This window comes from Pristis pectinata, chromosome 9 (assembly GCF_009764475.1).
Source record: "Pristis pectinata isolate sPriPec2 chromosome 9, sPriPec2.1.pri, whole genome shotgun sequence".
In the NCBI taxonomy this organism is placed as follows: domain Eukaryota; kingdom Metazoa; phylum Chordata; class Chondrichthyes; order Rhinopristiformes; family Pristidae; genus Pristis; species Pristis pectinata.
Genome location: NC_067413.1, coordinates 85750772 through 85768366, shown reverse-complemented (window position 1 = coordinate 85768366; position 17595 = coordinate 85750772). Strand labels below are relative to the sequence as shown.

The 17595-nt window shown below is 40.0% G+C and overlaps 1 protein-coding gene across 2 annotated transcripts in view; it reads left to right on the top strand.

The window, feature by feature from the left end:
• The first annotated feature begins 1066 nt into the window (after positions 1-1066).
• The window catches only part of LOC127574240 (adenosine deaminase-like), a 36220-nt gene continuing 19691 nt past the window's right edge, over positions 1067-17595 (top strand). For both annotated transcript variants that reach the window (XM_052023067.1, XM_052023068.1), the window contains exons 1-6: positions 1067-1165; positions 2459-2520; positions 9358-9480; positions 10904-11047; positions 13471-13586; positions 13827-13951. In XM_052023067.1, coding sequence (XP_051879027.1) covers positions 1127-1165; positions 2459-2520; positions 9358-9480; positions 10904-11047; positions 13471-13586; positions 13827-13951 — 609 coding nt within the window. In that variant the 5' untranslated portion in view covers positions 1067-1126. The remainder of the gene's footprint in view (positions 1166-2458; positions 2521-9357; positions 9481-10903; positions 11048-13470; positions 13587-13826; positions 13952-17595) is intronic.

Genomic DNA, 17595 nt, shown 5'->3' with positions numbered 1-17595 from the left:
TAAAGGGAAGTCTCTTTAAAACTGAGATGAGGAGGAATTTCTTCAGCCAGGGGGTGGTGAATCTGTGGAATTTGTTACCACAGAGGGCTGTGGAGGCCAAGTCATTGGGTATATTTAAGGCTGAGATTGATAGGTTCTTGATTGGTAAGCGGGTTAGAGGTTATGGGGAGAAGGTGGGAGAATGGGGTTGAAAAAAATCAGCCACGATTGAATGGCGGAGCAGACTCAATGTACCGAATGGCCTAATTCTGCTCCTATCTCTCATGGTCTTATGGTTGGGTGTCTTGCAGCAAGAACCTTCCCTCCTGGGACCCCAAAGTTTTTCGAATACTCAAAAGCCTTTCAAAACTCCCCACTCGCATGGACGAGCACAGCTCTGAGCTTTTAAGAAACTCAACGTTATCCAGGACAAAACTGCCCACTTTATTGGCACTCATCCCCCACCTAAACATTCATTCCCTCTGCCACTTGCGCAGAGTGGCTGCAGTGTGTACCATCGACAAAATGTCCTGCCGTTACTCATCTAGACTACTTCGACAGCAACTTCCAAGCCTGAACCCTCTGCCAGCACAAGGGTCTGGATAATAGGTGCACGGGAATACCACCAGCCGCAGGTGTCCGTTTCACACACCATTGCTGATGTGAAAATTCATCGCTGTTCTCTTGCCATGGCTAGGTCTATTCCTGAAACTCCCTCTCCATCAGCACAGTGGGATTACCTTCACTATACGGACTGTCACGGTACGAGAAAGTGGTTCACAACTGCCTTTTCAAAGTTGATTAGAGTTGGCAGCCGATGATTAGCACATTCTGAAAATAAAAATCCAAAAAAGAGCCTGTGTGGTTAGATAGTAGGTCCAACGATAGTATCTTTTACTTGTGCTTTATTTATCTGACAAAAATACAGTTAGCCACTTGAATTGAAAGCTGTGGTTTTAAGTGCAAACTATCTACGATTGGAACTTTGACCAATGATTTAAAAAGTGGTTGCATTAAATGTTGGGCTTCTTCGTCCTTGGAAAAAAAGAGGAGCAATATCTTGAGCAATCGAGTGGGAAGAGGCGTGCTTGCAATTGCCTGGTGTCAGCAGAGTCGTCTGTTAGCCCATAACTTCCATGCTCCGAGGATGGCGGGGAAATCTCCAATACCGTTCTCCAAACCCAAGGTAAAGCTCCAACGGGACTTGGCAAAGTGGTGGCCATTTGCCACGAAATCGAGAGCTATAAGGGAGTTTCAAATGAACTCTGTGGTATTCCATCCTGCTACATCGATTGTATTTATTGCGTGCATGCTCAATTTGTATATGCCCGTATAACAGTACTTTTAAATAGTCGTTCTAATAAAAGTTTTCAAAACGTCCTTTAACCGTACTTACTTTGATATCATGCGATGCAGTTTTCCTGCTATGGAAGCGGCTGGTTCAGGGACTCGAATAGTCTGATGGAAAAAAAATGTACCTTTAATTTTCTGGTAAAATTGTTTTGCGCGGGTATTAACTGGGGCGTTTATCAGATGCCGAAGTCCGAATTGATCCGCTTGGGAAGTGCAGGCGCAGCTGCTTCCTCGAGGGAGTGGCGATGGGTTTTATTCCAGCATTACGCTGGGCTGTAAAACTAGATTACAATGCAGCTGCGAGTTTCAAACTGTAATGGAGTGCCTCCTAACTAACTATCCGCTCCAGTCGGTGTGAAAGCCCGCGTTTTACTCTACAGATGGGCAACCCCCGTTAACGACCCCAATGAAAATAATAAAAAAGCAGAATATTAAATAAAAGGTATCGATTCACTTTTTATATGCATTTCAGCAATTTAAAACTCATCCAATGGACGCATCAGGGATGCCTGTTTGCATTTGTGGTGAGATGTGAAACTGTGGGCGCGTCGTCTGTTGTGTCTCACTCATCACTTGCCGCCTCTGCGCTCTCCTGTCCTGCTGATTCTTCCCTTGCCCGCAAAGAACCACTAGTCTCTCTTGCAAGCTGCCGAAGTCGTTGCTACTGATGTGAGCATTTGAATGCCACTGCAAAGTCTGGTCACAAATTCCTGACACTGTGGCAATTCCTGTTTGCTGCTGGTAGTGAGTAGTCTTTAGACATCTTACCAGCAGGGGAAGGCGTCAGGATACGGCATTGTGAACGATACCGCCTGCCCCTTGGACAAATGTGCTGAATGTTTTGTTTTAATGTGATTTTTACGTACAACGACACTAATTAAGTATTTGTTTCTCAACTAGTCCCAATTTACTATTAGAATTAAACATTTGATGGATATTTTATGCATTCTTTAATAGTGGATGTGCCCTATGAAAAATATCATAGTGTTCAGTTCAAGTTCCAAAAGCTCTTATTTGAAATCATTAATGTGGATTGTGCCACGAGGGGCTGGTTTTTGCTTTTGCAAAAAAAAAATTAAAATATTGAAAATTCCTGATTTGATGAACATTATGTAATTCATTACAGGTTGAGCTTCATGTGCACCTGGATGGAGCCATAAGACTTAAGACTATTTTGTACTATGCAAAGTATGTAACAATACCATTTTTTCTATATGTGCATAATGAATAAGTATCTGCTTGGTGCTTCTACTCTTTCTGAGCTCTTCAACCAATAGCCCTTTAAATGTGTTTACCTGGGTGTTTTATGCTTTCAAGGCAAACAAGTCAGATTCTAGTGCAAATGCAGCTTTACACACGCAGACGCACACACAATTATACAATACTTAGGCTTTAACTGTCTGTCCAAGTGCCATTCACTGTCCATCACACTTGGGACTGGTCATAGGCATCTTCATTGGGCTCCCAGAGTCCAGGGTTCTTTGCTCTTCACGGAGGTTGGTCTCATGCCTCGGTTGGTGCCAGTGCCATCTTCGCTCCGTCGGTTGGCGCTCTGGCTTTGCTGGCTGCTGTCGAGGTTCTTCACAGCTGACCACCAGGGTGGGGGTATCACTGCCCTGGCTTGCTGATGGGGATTAGTAATACTCCTGCTGTGGCCTTCCAGAAATGTCTCTTGGCTTGACTGTTTGGATGGCAAGGTGGGTGGGCCATTGCTAGTCACTTAAAAGGGCAATGAGTTTTGGGGGAAGTTTTGAATGCAACCCTGCAAATCAGGTAGGGGAGGGGAACCAAAGCTCCATTGCCTCTCTATTATTTCTCTTCACCTGGACTAACACTTATATTAATTATTCAGTCACTAATTAATGGATCTGCATGTGGTCAGTACACCTATTCTTCCCATAGTATCGCTAACCTGGGAGCTCAGACTGAATGTCTGGCCCAGCTAGTTTTGTGGATTTGGATCTTGCACTAATCCAAGGACAGCTTGGCCACTCTTCCCCTGATACCAGACCAGAGTGGTGCAGTGCCCCAGCCAGAAAATTAAAGAACAAGCAAAGTGATTAAGACCAAGGCAGGTGCAATCATTAAGATTGTGATTACACCTTTTGAATCTTAGCAATACCAAAAGCTGGATGATGTGTTAAATTGGGCAGTTGGTCCCCTGCTACTCCATAACCCTCTGGCAAGAATAGTTAAAAGCAGTTGCTAATTTTCTATGACTGATTTTAATTGCTGTTTGCCAATATGTCATGAGGTTTGTGCAGTCTTGGGTGATGAGAAAACTTGTAACACAAGTTTTGCCACAATCTTCCTCTTTTAGCAGAGCTTTGACAAGCTAACTTCAAATACATTTTGTATTAAAGTATGAAACTATATAAGAATTAACAAAAGCTTTTCTACTCTTGTCAGTCAATTGTAGAATGTCTAAATCAGTCACCTACAAGCTTCAGTATTTGAAAGTACTGATCAGAAGTAATTAGACAGTGATTTTCCTACTTACTCCCATACTTTCTCTCCCCACTCTGTAGAGCTTACTTGCCGCCACTTCCCTCTTCAGCTTTCCTAACAGTTTACATGTTGGCCCTTTTAATATTGACTTGCAATATCAACAACATGTCTTCAAAGGTACTTTTTTAGTACATATCTGATTTGTTAATTCTACCGAAGTTGCTCAGCCTGATAACGGACCAGTCTAAGTAATATCTGAGTTTTGTCGACAATTAGGCAATATCTAGATCCTCGTGTGAAGACAAACAGTGATGGAAATATGTACATTAGAACCATTTCTAAGCAATAGAACATTAGAGCACAGTACAGGTCCTTCGGCCCACGATGTTGTGCCGACATTTTATCCTGCTCTAAGATCTATCTAACACTTCCCACCACGTGGTCCTCCATTTTTCTATCATTCATGTGGCTATCTAAGTGTCTCTTAAATGTCCCTAATGTATTTGCCCTCACAACCTCTGCAGGCAGTGTGTTCCACGCATCCACCATTCTCTGTGTAAAAAAAACTTACCTCTGACATCCCCCCTATATCTTCCTCCAATCACCTTAAAATTATGCCCCCTCGTGTCAGCCATTTTCGCTCTGGGAAAAAGTCTCTGACTGTTCACTCTTATCATCTTGTACACCTCTATCAAGTCACCTCTCATCCTCCTCTCCAAAGAGAAAAGCCCTAGCTCACTCAACTTATCCTCATAAGACATGCTCTCCAATCCAAGCAGCATCCTGGTAAATCTCCTCTGCACCCTCTCTAAAGCTTCCACATCCTTCCTGTAATGAGGCGACCAGAACTGAACACAATACTCCAAGTGTGGTCTAACCAGAGTTCTATAGAGCTGCAACATTACCTCGCGGCTCTTGAACTCAATACCCCGACTAATGAAGGCCAACACACCATACGCCTTCTTAACAACCCTATTGACTTGCACGACAACCTTGAGGGATCTATGGATGTGGACCCCAAGATCCCCCCTGTTCCTCCACACTGCTAAGAGTCCTGCCATTAACCTTGTATTCTGCCTTCAAATTCTATCTTGCAACGCGTATCACTTCACATTTTTCCGGGTTAAACTCCATCTGTCACTTCTCAGCCCAGCTCTGCATCCTGACAATGTCCTGTTATAACCTACAGCAACCTTCTATACTATCCACAACACCACCAACCTTCATGTCATCAGCAAACTTACTAACCCACCCTTCCACATCCTCATACAAGTCACTCATAAAATCCACAAAGAGCAGGGGTCCCAGAACAGATCCCTGCGGAACACCACCGGTCACCACTGGTTATCTTGCATATTCTTAATATTCAAGTTTATCGATGGATATAAATGAAGCACATTGATAAAGCAATGCATTTGAAATGTAAAGGCCACTCATTTTGATATTTACTGCTGGGTGCAACTCCATAGGAGATTTACTAGATTTTATTGGAATTCCCAGAAGTAGTAAAAACTTCCTTTTGAGAAACTACTATGCCACAGGATGTTGCTTTTGTCTCTCCTGCAAGCTTTATCTGCTCCAGTCATTGTTCCTTGCTGCTGGGGTTTGCTGCCTGTTGTTGCTAATGGTTCCTTTCTGCTCTGCAGCTGCTGCCCAATCCATTCTATTATGTTATTAGTCTATTGCACTCCTACACACCCCACTTAGCGAGAAATAAAATTTGAAATGATGTATCTGTCATGGCATTCCACTCAGACAATTTCTTTCAGACTCCTTTGCTCCGGTGCAGAAACTTTCTCTCTCAGCTCATTGGACTGTGCCTACATGTTGGTTTTACAAAAGTCCTCTGCTCACTGGTATATGTTTCTTTTCCGAATAAAGATTGCTTCTTCTCCCTATTTCAGCCAATTCTGTTTTATTTTCAGCAAGTCATTTCAGTTGACTTCCTCAGTTTTTGTTGCTCTGTAAACACCAAGATGCTGTATAAATTTCTAAGAAGTGATGCAGTGACAAGAAGAACCTAAGTTTTCCATTAGTGTTCTCCCCCTCAAACAAAACTTGCCCTAAGAAATTACACACAGAGAAATTAAAGATCTTATTGGTATTGGTTTATTATTGTCACTTGTACTGAGGTACAGTGAAAAGCTTGTCTTACATACTGATTGTGCAGGTCAATTCATTACACAGTGCAGTTACATTGGGTCAGTGCAGAGTGCATTGATGTAGACAGGTAAAAACAATAACAGTACAGAGTAAAGTGTCACAGCTTCAGAGAAAGTGCAGTTCAATAAGGTGGGCAAAAGATAGCAAGATTCCATTCATGAGTGTACTTCCGTTGTAAAGCAAACCAGAAGAAAAGGGGGAACAGGGAGGAAGGCATGGGCAGTGGTGTGGAGATCTAGATCTGACTTTAGTGGATTTCTGAAGTTGAAAAACTACGTAGCCAGGGAAAGTGGTTTTAGAATAAAAGATCAGTTTCTGATGGTGGAAGTAAGAAATAAACAGTAATTGGGAGAAGAGGAGAGTTCACAAGAACACATGGCTGAGGGAAGGATTGGGAGCGATACTTGGAGGAAGAATGAAATAAGATCACAGAAACATTTGAGGACAAGGTGAGATCTTACAGTTCATCCACCGAAGTGCCAGATTATGTGATTGAGTCTTAAGCCTCTGAGTGGGGTTTCAATCCAAAAGCTTTTGACTAGGGCAAAGGAGCCAGTAGTGAGCAAGAGGTTTCAATAAAGAAAGAAAAACAGGAAGTGCTGGAAACACTCATCATGTAAGACAGTTTGAGTGGAGAAAGTTTTAATCTTTCATCTCCAATATCCTGTTAAAAAAATGAACCAACAGGCGAATCAACAAATACAAGATTATAGAATCCAAATTAAATGTTTTTCCTGCAGGATGAAAAGGGAACATTTTAGAGAACTGGGCGTTGAACAATAAACATAGAACAGTACAGCACGGGACAGGCCATTCGGCCCACGATGTTGTGCCGATCTTGATGCCAATTGATACCAAACGTCCTCCTCCTGTGTATCATCATATCCCTCCATTCCCTTCATATTCATGTGTCTATCTAAAGCCTTTTAAACTCCATCAAACTGCCTGCTTCCACTGCTACCCCTGGTAACCCATTCCATGCACCAACCACTCTCTGCGTAAAAAAAAACTTGCCCCTCACGTTGCCTTTAAACTTCCCCTGTCTAACCTTAAAAGCATATCCTCTGGTGTTTGACATTTCTACCCTGGGGAAAAGACTCTGACTGTCTACCCTATCTATGCCTTTCATAATTTAAAAAACCTCTATTAGGTCCCCCCTCAGCCTCTGACGTTATAGGGAGAACAACCCAAGTTTGTCCAACCTTCCCTTATAGCTCATACCCTCTAATCCAGGCAGCATCTTGGTAACCCTCTTCTGCATCCTTTCCACATTCTTCCTATAATGGGGCGACCAGAACTGCACACAATACTCCAAGTGCAGTCTGACTAAAGTTCTATATAGCTGCAGCATGACTTCCTTACTCTTATATTCAACACCCCTACCAGTGAAAGTAAGCATTCCATATGCCTTCTTTACCACCCTATCCACTTGCATAGCCACTTACAGTGAACTATGGACTTGGACCCCAAGATCCCTCTGTACCTCAATGCTCTTATGGGGCCTATCATTAACTGTATGCTCTCTCCTTTCATTTGACTTCCCAAAGTGTAACATCTCACACTTGGCTGGATTAAACTCCATCTGCTAATTCCCTGCCCATATCTGTACCTGATCTATATCCCATGAGATAGATTAAACTGACATTTAAAAGGTTAGCATTTGATAAAATTAGGATTAAAATCATAAGATTCTGAAAAGTGTTGTGAAAAGTTAAAGTAGTTCAAAAAGGAGCAAAATCATTCACATTAAAAGGATGTTAAAACTAGTAAAAGTAAATAGAAAGGAATTCATATGCATATAAAAAGAGTAAAAGAATAGAGATGATAGAACCACTTGGTTCTAATTGTTAAGGATAATGCAAATACTTCTAATCAATAATTTGAAACAGCATGAGTGAATATTTGTAAAACCGTGGATTGTTCATGAAGAGCCATGAAGTTATAGCTGACAAATTGAAGCAATGTGTGAGTGACTGGGTAAAGTAGACCAAATGTATAGGTTTTCAGAGTATTTAGCAACAAAGTACACTCAATGCTAGTTAGGAAATGTTGGGCACATGGTAAAAGAAGGAATATAATAGTGTAGATGGAATATTCACAGATAATTAGAAACCAAGAGAACAAACAAATGTTGCTCAGTCTGGGAAAGGCTCCAAGGATCACTACGACTTTAGGTTTTAGGGCATGCAGATGGTTTGATCTTGGGCATTGGTTTAAATCTGCAAGTGCTGCAGAGGTTGGGGTGGCATTTGCTGGTGGGGGCTGCTTGCCAGATAGTGAGCGGGACTGAAGAAGCCAGGGACATTGGTGGAATCCAGTAAACGTTGGCAGATGCAGTTTACCATGGATGTGTGCGTGGTTATAATATAGGGAAATCGAAGGGTGTGAATATACTTTCAGTTGAGAGGAGCTGAATGATGTGGACAAGTGGAGCAGTATATGAATTTATACGCACAATTGCGCGTGCAGAGAGAAAAAGCTTTTAAAATGTTAACAGCATTTTAGAATTCATGAGTTGGAATATAGACCATAAGATTAAAGGTTGGTTGATGGGATTGTACAAAGACATGAATAATCAGTAATTAAAACCCTTTGTGTCGTTTTGGATGTTCCTTTATAGAGAAGCTATTAAAATTACAGAGGCCATTTATTGTAGATTCATCAGAATAATGGCAAGGGAGACTGGAGATGGTAGGACTAGTTCCACTGAAGATGGGAAAGTAATGAGGAGATATGATGAGAGGTTTTTTTGTTAATGAAGAGTTTTGCGCCATCTGTTTTTACACCTTTTTCCTCTCTCCTCTCTCTCTTTGTCTGCCTCCATCTATCATTCACCTACCACTGTCTCCCAACTGCACCCCTGTTCCCCTCCCCTACCTGGCACAACCTGCCTGTCATCTTATGCCCCTCCTCAGTACACCAATCACCTCAGACTCCTTTCTCACCACTCCACTTCTCCTCTTTATGCTGGCCTTCTCACCTCTCCACTCTCAGACCTGATGCAGGGTTTTCACCTGAAACATCGACAGTTCCTTTCCTCCACCAGATGCTGCTCGACCTGCTGGGTTCCTCCAGCAGATTGTTTGTTGCTCCAGATTCTGCATTCTCTTGTGTCTCCACTTGACCTGCTGATTTCCAGCTCTTTTGTTTTGGCAATGTGTTCATTGACAAAATTCATTTCTGCAATTGCCATGATTCTGTGACTCAGTTCTGCCCCGTTCCCCACTACCTCCACTTTTAAAAACCCTATAAGACTTCATTTTTGATCACCTCATTTATCTTTTCTGTTCCTGGCCTAATTTTGATTTACTTTTGCCTATTTTTGAATTTCCCTGTTATGTCATTACATGCAAGTTGTTGAATTTTATAGAAATAGCTGTAATCGTAAAAATTCATGGAATTTCTTTACGTTAGGAAAAGGAAAATCCAATTGCCAACAGAAAATGAAGATGAGCTTCAGAAACTTATATCCTGTAGCAAACCATCAACTCTCACTGAGGTTTTGTTAAAGTTCAGCCACTATATGCCTGTGATTGCGTAAGTATATTCTCATAACATATTTTACAATGCCTTATATTGCTATCCTTTCCCAATTTCCACATAAAAAAAACAAAAATGATTATTCTTTGTTCCCTCAGAATATGTAATTAAAGGATAAATTTATACTATGATCCTAATATCTCAAGTTCATTCCACATGGGTTTAAATTAACGAAAGGTGCAACCTCCTGGGATATTGACTTAGTCTGTTTGCTTGTGTAAAGAAACAAAATGCTGTTTATAATAAGAAGAATTAGTTTGATGTAATGAAAATTTGTTTCCTGGAGATATTCAAACCTTTAACGTTGTCTTCAATCACAAGAGGTGCTAGCTTTATTTGTTGCATGAGGAGCCACTTATCCAAAAGAACTGGTGGAAGGCAATTACCCCACCCCCACTCCCTCATCTCTCTGGGAGTGGAAGAGAGGGGAAAAGATGAGGTTGTGAAGGGGGGTGGTGAGCAGTACAGGGAAAAGGTTTTGAGAGAGGTTAGGACTATAATAAGGACAAATTAGTTCCAGCTGGTTTCAAGAATTGCTTGCCTACATAAGGTATTTAACCCTATCACAGTGGGGTGACTTTATTTTCTGTATTATGAAATCAACCAAGTTCTAGCAAGAATTCTACTTTGTTAATTGAAAAATATACATATATAGTAAATAGTTTTTTTGGTTTACAATTATTTCCATTGCACTAGAGTGCTATCTGTTCGCTATTAATAAGGTAGCATTAGTGGAGAAAGAAATAAAATTAATGTTTCATGATTTGCTCTAAGAAATCTTTGAATTGAAGCATTAATTCTGTTCCTCATTCCACAGGTAGTAATGTGGATTGCTTGGATCAAAAAGTTGTTTGCTTTGTATGTTGCCTGTATATTTTTATTATAGTTAGAATAAAACATATATTGAATTGGGACCAATTATGTTTTGTTCAAACAAAGCTTACATTTTAATACTATTTTGAACCAATTATGAGTAACTGCAGTACTTCGAATGATGCAAATCATTTGGATTATCATTAAACATTATTTAAAAAGCTTTAGAAAAACATTGCAGCAGCACTATATTAAAATTGAATAAATATTATTTCAACTATAAATTCATTATAGATTTGTCGTAAATTTGTATTGATTATTCATCAATAAAATATTTTTACTAAATTTGTTTTTCATCTGTGATAGAAATTTGATAGCTTGTTGTCCAAATAATTCACCAAGCTTTATTTAGTTTCTTCAGATAATGTGAAATTTTAGCAGTTGGTGAAATTAGCAGATTGATGTTTCTTGTGACTTGACAACAGTGAGTTCAGTGTTGAACTAGCAGGAGCAATTGTACCACTTCAGCTACTTTGCAAAGTTCAAAATGAGGTAGAACTTTATAAATGTTCAAAATATTTATGTTTAATAACATTTAATTTTCCAGTGGTAGCAGAGAAGCTATTCAGCAAATAGCTTATGAACTTGTGGAAGACAAAGCAAATGAAGGAGTAATATACTTTGAAGCTAGATACAGTCCACATTATCTGGCGAATTGTAATGTTCATCCTATTCCATGGGGACATTCGGAGTAAGTAGATTCAATTAAAATCGTTTGTTAAAATAACATCCTTAAAAGGAATCAAATATTTTTGTTCCATTCAATACTGTATAATATTTCCACACTTCTCCCGCAATGTGCAGTAAAAGTACGATCATTTGCTTTTCATCTATTCAGAAGTCCTGATGGTTTGCCATCAGGATCATTGGATGCTAATTCCCACACTCCCTTTCACACACTAGAGTTGAGGTGGGGGAGGGGGCTGGTTCCCATGCTCCCTTATAACTAAGCTGGTACTTCTTGTGTGCCCTTTCACACATCAAGGCCCCAATTCCCACACTCCCTTGGAACTTACCAGGTCTGTGAATCACACTCTGTTGAATCTTACTGGGCTTATTATGGGTACATTTAACAAAGTTTATTGAATAACAAGTTGCCTGTTATGAAATGAAGACAGAAAGTGCTGTAAATACTTAGCAGGTCAGGCTTCATCTGTGGGAAGAGAAACAGGAGTTAACTAAGTTCTCTTCCCACAGATGCGGCCTGACCTGTTGAATATTTACAGGATTTTTCTGGTTTTGTTTTAGATTTCCAGAAAGACATAAAAAATCGATAACAATGTTCGTGTTGCCTTGGACTCTTTCATAAAGAAAGACTTCCATGCCTTTGGCACTGGTCCCAATTCCGAACCTCCCAAAGCCAATGAATAAGTATAATCACTGTTGTAATGTATGAAATATAGCAACCAATTATAATATAATAAGCTCCATAAACAGCAACCTGCTCAGATCAGATGACCTGCATCTTCATTGTGAAGTAAATTATCTGTGAGAATGCAGAACTCCTTGTGTGTTGCTTAAATTTTATCAGTGAGATTTAAACTTCTAACCTTCTGAGTCAGGCAAGAGTGCTACCAAATGAGCTAGAGCTGTAGGTTCAAAATTCATGTTGAGGCTATTATTGACAAGTACGGAATGCATTAAATAATCATATAATAAGCACACAGTGCAAAGATCAGCTAAAGTGAAAATCAAAAAAAAAACTGCAGATGCTGGAAATATTGAGCAGGCCACGTCTGTGGGAAGAGGAATAGAGTCAACATTTCAGGTCAAAGATGAAGGATTCTGACAAAGGGTCTCCAGCCCGAAACCTTGACTCTGTTTCTCTCCCCATGGATGCGGCATGACCTGCTGAGTATTTCCGGTACATTTTGGTTTTGTTTTGGCAAAGGCCAACCAGGCCATTTCATAAGGCAGTTAAGAGTCAGCCATATTGATATATTCTACATGTGGGCTGGTTTGAGTAAGGGTGCCTATTTCTTTCCTTAAATGTAATAAGTAAACATTAGGTTTTTACAATAATCCAACCATTTTACGGCCATTGTTACTGATGCTTGTATTATAAATTTAGATATTTTAAAACTGAATGGAACTAGCAATGGAATTACTAGTGCAATTTGAATACCATTTACCATATTCTGTTGCTGCTCTAATACGGTATACCCCCACATTACGGAGGGATTGCTTTCTGAGAAAACCGCCTGTATTACAATTTTCCGTAATGCACACCCTTGACAAAAAATGACAAAACGTTGTTTCTATTGCATTTTTATGTTTATTTTTTTTCTCACATAAATTCGGTAAGAGTGAATTTTTATTCTGTATCTCAGTCTTTTTGGTAATGGTTTTGTGAATTTTGTAAGGGTGAATTTGTGTTACCCAAACTGTGCTCACCAATTGCAGTGCTTTCCTGATTGGCTTCAATTTTCCAGCTGCCTTAAACGTAAACTCATCAATTATACAGTGTAACTTTTTCATTGACCCATAATAAACTATTTTGGCTTTAGCTTCACCAACAATTTGATTTTAAAATTTTCCTCTTTGTTTTCAAATCCCTCATAATCTTGCTTTTACCTGAATCATGAATGATGATTTTAACAATAGATTGGCTGAGCTGGGAAGTGTTAAAGAGGTAAACTTAGCTTGAAGCCAAATGGGTTGCTGAAATTGTGAATGATCTGGGACATTCATATATTGCTCATAAACTATGGAGTCCGTTGCTGGGGCCAAGGACGATGTTGTCAGCTTTTATAGCTTTGTTGGAATGCAGCTGGATTTCATGGCTTACTCGTACCAAATGTGCGATAAATTAGTTAGTGGCTGCGAATGGAATTGAATTTCAGAAGTGGAGCATATGGCACAACCACAATTTAATTGTGCATTTCTTTCTAACAAACAAGAAAATTTCCACCATAGCTGTTTTGTCTGTGGTTTGTTTACTGTTCCTTTCTCATCAGTGCATTGTCCCTTGGCAACATATAAGCTTCCAAATAAGCCAGCCCTACCCCTTCAACAACATCAACAAAATAAAAACAAAATTTAAACCATTCTTTTATTTTTAAGGTTTATTTTTATTATCAGTAATCTGAATATCAATTGTATTTTATCTCCTAGGGGTGATCTAAGTCCAGATGAAGTTGTTAAGATAGTCAATCAGGGTTTTCAGAGAGGGCAGCAGGATTTTGGCATCAAAGTGAGGTCAATTCTCTGTTGCATGCGCCACATGGAAGGTAATTTTTTTCTACTAAGATAAAAGTATTATCTGAAATGTTAATATTTCATATTTCCACTATGTTGTTGCAATTTACAAAAGAAAGCCACAATATGTAAGTGTTTCATGAGCAGAAATTCCCTCAAGTTTTCCTGACTGTTATTGTGGAATTATTATGTCGAGCCCTTTTATAGCTCAAAATCTGACTGAGTAAGTGGTTAGTTGTATGGAACTTTAGCTTTTCTTTTTGTTTTGTTAGCTTGGTCTACTGAAGTTGTTGAACTTTGTAAGAAGTATGAAAACGATGGTGTGGTGGGAATTGACCTAGCAGGAGATGAGTCCATGGACTGCAATTCCTATCCAGGTCACGTACAAGCATTTGAGGTAGGAAGTCAATACAGATTTTGGCATTGTGGTTTTCTTTACTTCCAAGCACAACCTCACTCTCTCAATCCAATTTAAAATTGAAATTCAGAATGGTTACAAACATGATATACATGTATTAATTGCTTTCAGCCACAATCAGTTCTGTTCCTGCATGAACGTATGGAAAGTAAGACAAATACTCTTTGTATATCATTCCGTTTTGCCACTACACAATTAGAGAAGCCAAGTGGCGCAGGCAGAAGAGCTGCTGTCTCACAGCTCCAGTGTCCCGTGTATAATCCTGGCCTCCAGAGGAGCTTGCATGTTCTCCCTGTCATCTTCAGGTGCTCTGGTTTCCTCCAACATCCCAAAGATGTATAGTCGGTAGGTTAATTGGAAACTCCAAATTACCCTAGTGCGTAGGTGAGTGGTAGAATCTGAGAAGATGTGTGTTGGGGAGGGGTGAGTGAGAGTTGACGGAAGTGTCGGGAAGATGGGTTACAGGGAACAATTGGTGAGGGAATGGGGTTGTGTGAGCTGGTTTAGACTTGATGGGCCGAAATGGCCTCCTTCAATGTCATAAGGATATTGGAAATAATAGTGTATATGAAATTAAAGAGGAATTCTACAAATGAAATGATTTTTGTGAAAAGCATTGTCATGCCTCACCTAGTGGTTTTGGCACTTATATTTGTGGCAATTATCTATACCTAGTAGTATCTCTATTGGTGGGTCCCTTAACACTATTCTGATGGGACAGACAGATGCAGCAAAATAGAAACTGTGCCTTTGTCCCTAATGTTTATGGGGAGGTGAAAGTGATGCCTAGAATGGTGTGGGAGGCAACAATCCGCCAGTCTCACTAGCAATGAAACTAGTATTGGCTCGGATGCATTACATACTGATCACTTTAGTGACAACTCAATTTATTGACATTATTTCCAGTAGATGTACCATTTTTTCAACAGGGCTTACAAATGAAATGTTCCTGACATGGTAAAGATATACATCATATTTCTTACCATTACTGCTTGACCTATGTTAACCACTTCAACATGGCTGGTTGCTATCCTTCTGTCATTTTTTTATTGTTTTGGCTGTTTATGTTCCGTGACTCAAATTTTTCTTGCCTTGTGACCCTCCTCCAGCCCTAGAATCTTCCTAAACTTTCTGACTTCAGCTTCTCTTTTGTCTCCTATTTTGGTACCATACCCCAAAATCCTATTTACTGAAATTTATCCCCTTAATCTCCTCTAATACAATCCATATAATCAGCCTTGACCATATTTTGTTCATCCTTCCTAACTTCTCTGTTTGGCTTGGTTTTTGTTTTTTTTTATACACATAAGTGAAGCATCTGAGGATAATTTTTTCCACATTTATAGCATTATATTGATATAAGTAATCTGCTATATGGAGTAAATTGTGGTACTGAACATTTCCAGGTGAATTCACAACCATCAGAAAATTGGTTTGGGCACCTCAATATGTAATCTATGTTATCCCTGAACTTTCTCCTGGAGTCATTATGTCCGTAGCACCAATTTCCACCATACTGATATAAATTGGAGTTAAAAGATCCAAATTACAGCCATTCCTAAACAGTCTCAAGAGAATTAAGAGCACATCATGTTGGTTTGTTGCTTTTCTCTCAGTAGAAGACCTGACTTCGCACCTCACTGCAGACTTCTGAAACACCTTGCAAATTCCAAAGACTGTGCTTAAACCATTAGAGAGGGCTTTCTATAGCATTTAGCGCCTGAGACACAAACCCTGATGGAAACCCACTGCCTGCCATTTTCAGTGCGGCAGCATTGCCTGGAGCAATAGATTGGGGTTCATTAGCTGCAATTTAACCTCCTAAGCTCCTTGCACCAGTGAGCTCTCACTATAGCAGCTGAGCACGTCAAAGAGCCACGTAAGTACCAGGATAATAGTGGAAGATGTCACGCCTCCTCAGGTGAGTTTTTAACTGCCTGTATCATGCTTTGTCACCATTATACATGAAGCAAAAATGGATGCTAAGCTTTGTGTTCTTCATACTGCACCATCTAGCAAAACAAGGACGGTAAACCAGTGCTAGGGGTAGAGAAGAAAGGCGACTCAGCTGTCCATTGCTCAGCATGTTCAGCCTCATCTTCCAGATGAGTGCATGAGAGAAGGACAGTATTTATGTCATTTGTAATGTTGGTTGCTACTGCTTTAAAAATTGTATCATGTGATCAACTGCTCTCTGTATCCTTGCAACATTTTATCGAACTTTCCAAGGAGCTTGTCTGTCTCCGAAAAGAGAGCCAGTAAGAAGAAAATGCCAATTTGACACTGTAAGATTTATCTCTAGTTCAGTACATGTGTTGTTAGTTTGAAGTATTGACTATTTTCCAGCATCTTAGAGAGATACAGAGGCATGGTGTTAAAAGTACTGGTTGAAATTTAAAGATGTGCTTGAATACGATTCCCGAGCACTGGGCATAATCCCTCCCATGTGGACGTGCGCACAGAGACAATGGGCTGTTTCGTTCAGTTGAGCTACTACATGCTGAAACAAATAAAGCCAGACAAATAACATGTGCAAAGAATAGAGATCGTATTTACCATAGTTCCATATTGCTGTATATGATAGAAGGAGGCCCGTTGGTCGGCCCGTTGAGCCAATGCCAGTGCACAGAGCAATCCCATTCCCCACTAATTCTTTTCATGTTCCCATTCCCATTAAGACCTCCCAGATTATACACACTGGTGGCAATTTACTGTGGCCAATTAACCAACCAGCCACAGTTCTCTTGGATGAGGGTGGAAACCGGAGCATCCAGAGGAAGCCCACGCAATCACAGGGAGAACATGCAAAGTCAACACAGCACCAGAAAATAGGACTGGACTGGGTCAGCTGGAGCTGTAATGCAGCAGCTCTACCAGCTGCACCACTGCATTGTAGTGAGGCAGTAGAGGGAAGAGTTCACATTGTACTTGGAAATGATTGTGGCAGATAGACAAAACTAAAGTTGTTATCATTTCTCATGAGGGGAGAGAATTATACCATAAAGCCCTCAAATAATACCATGGATATGAGCACTTACAAGCACATAGCAACCCACCTAGAGTCCTATCAGAGAGAGTGGCTACTCTCTGAAACAGAGTTGATTCGAGGAAAGTGGATGCTGACATGCAAAGCTGTGGAGCAATGAGGTACATTGGATAGCCAAAAGAGGAAGTACATGTGGTGAATCACGAGACTGAAGTCAGTAAAGGGGAAGCACGGGCAAAGTTGCTCAAACAGCAAAACCCCAATCACCACTACAGTTCAGCAACACTATGACCACTCTGAACACTTTGTAATAAAATTGACTTTTACTTTTTGTTCTAATTGTGTTTTTTTCTTCTAAAAATTATGTATAATTTCTGTTTAGTTTATGTTTTTCTCATGAATGCTGCTTATTTTTATGATGTGATGTGCCTATGATGCTGCTGCAAGTAAGTTTTTCATTGCACTTATGCATACATGTACTTGTGCAGATGACAATAAACTCAACTTTGATGTTGCTATCATGGTAGCGGGCAACATAAGTGGCTGGAAAATAAATGGCTTGAGTATGGGGAAAAGTGCATGCTGTGTAGGTAGGTAAATATTTTTTCTAAAACCTGCATAATGAAGAGGACATTGA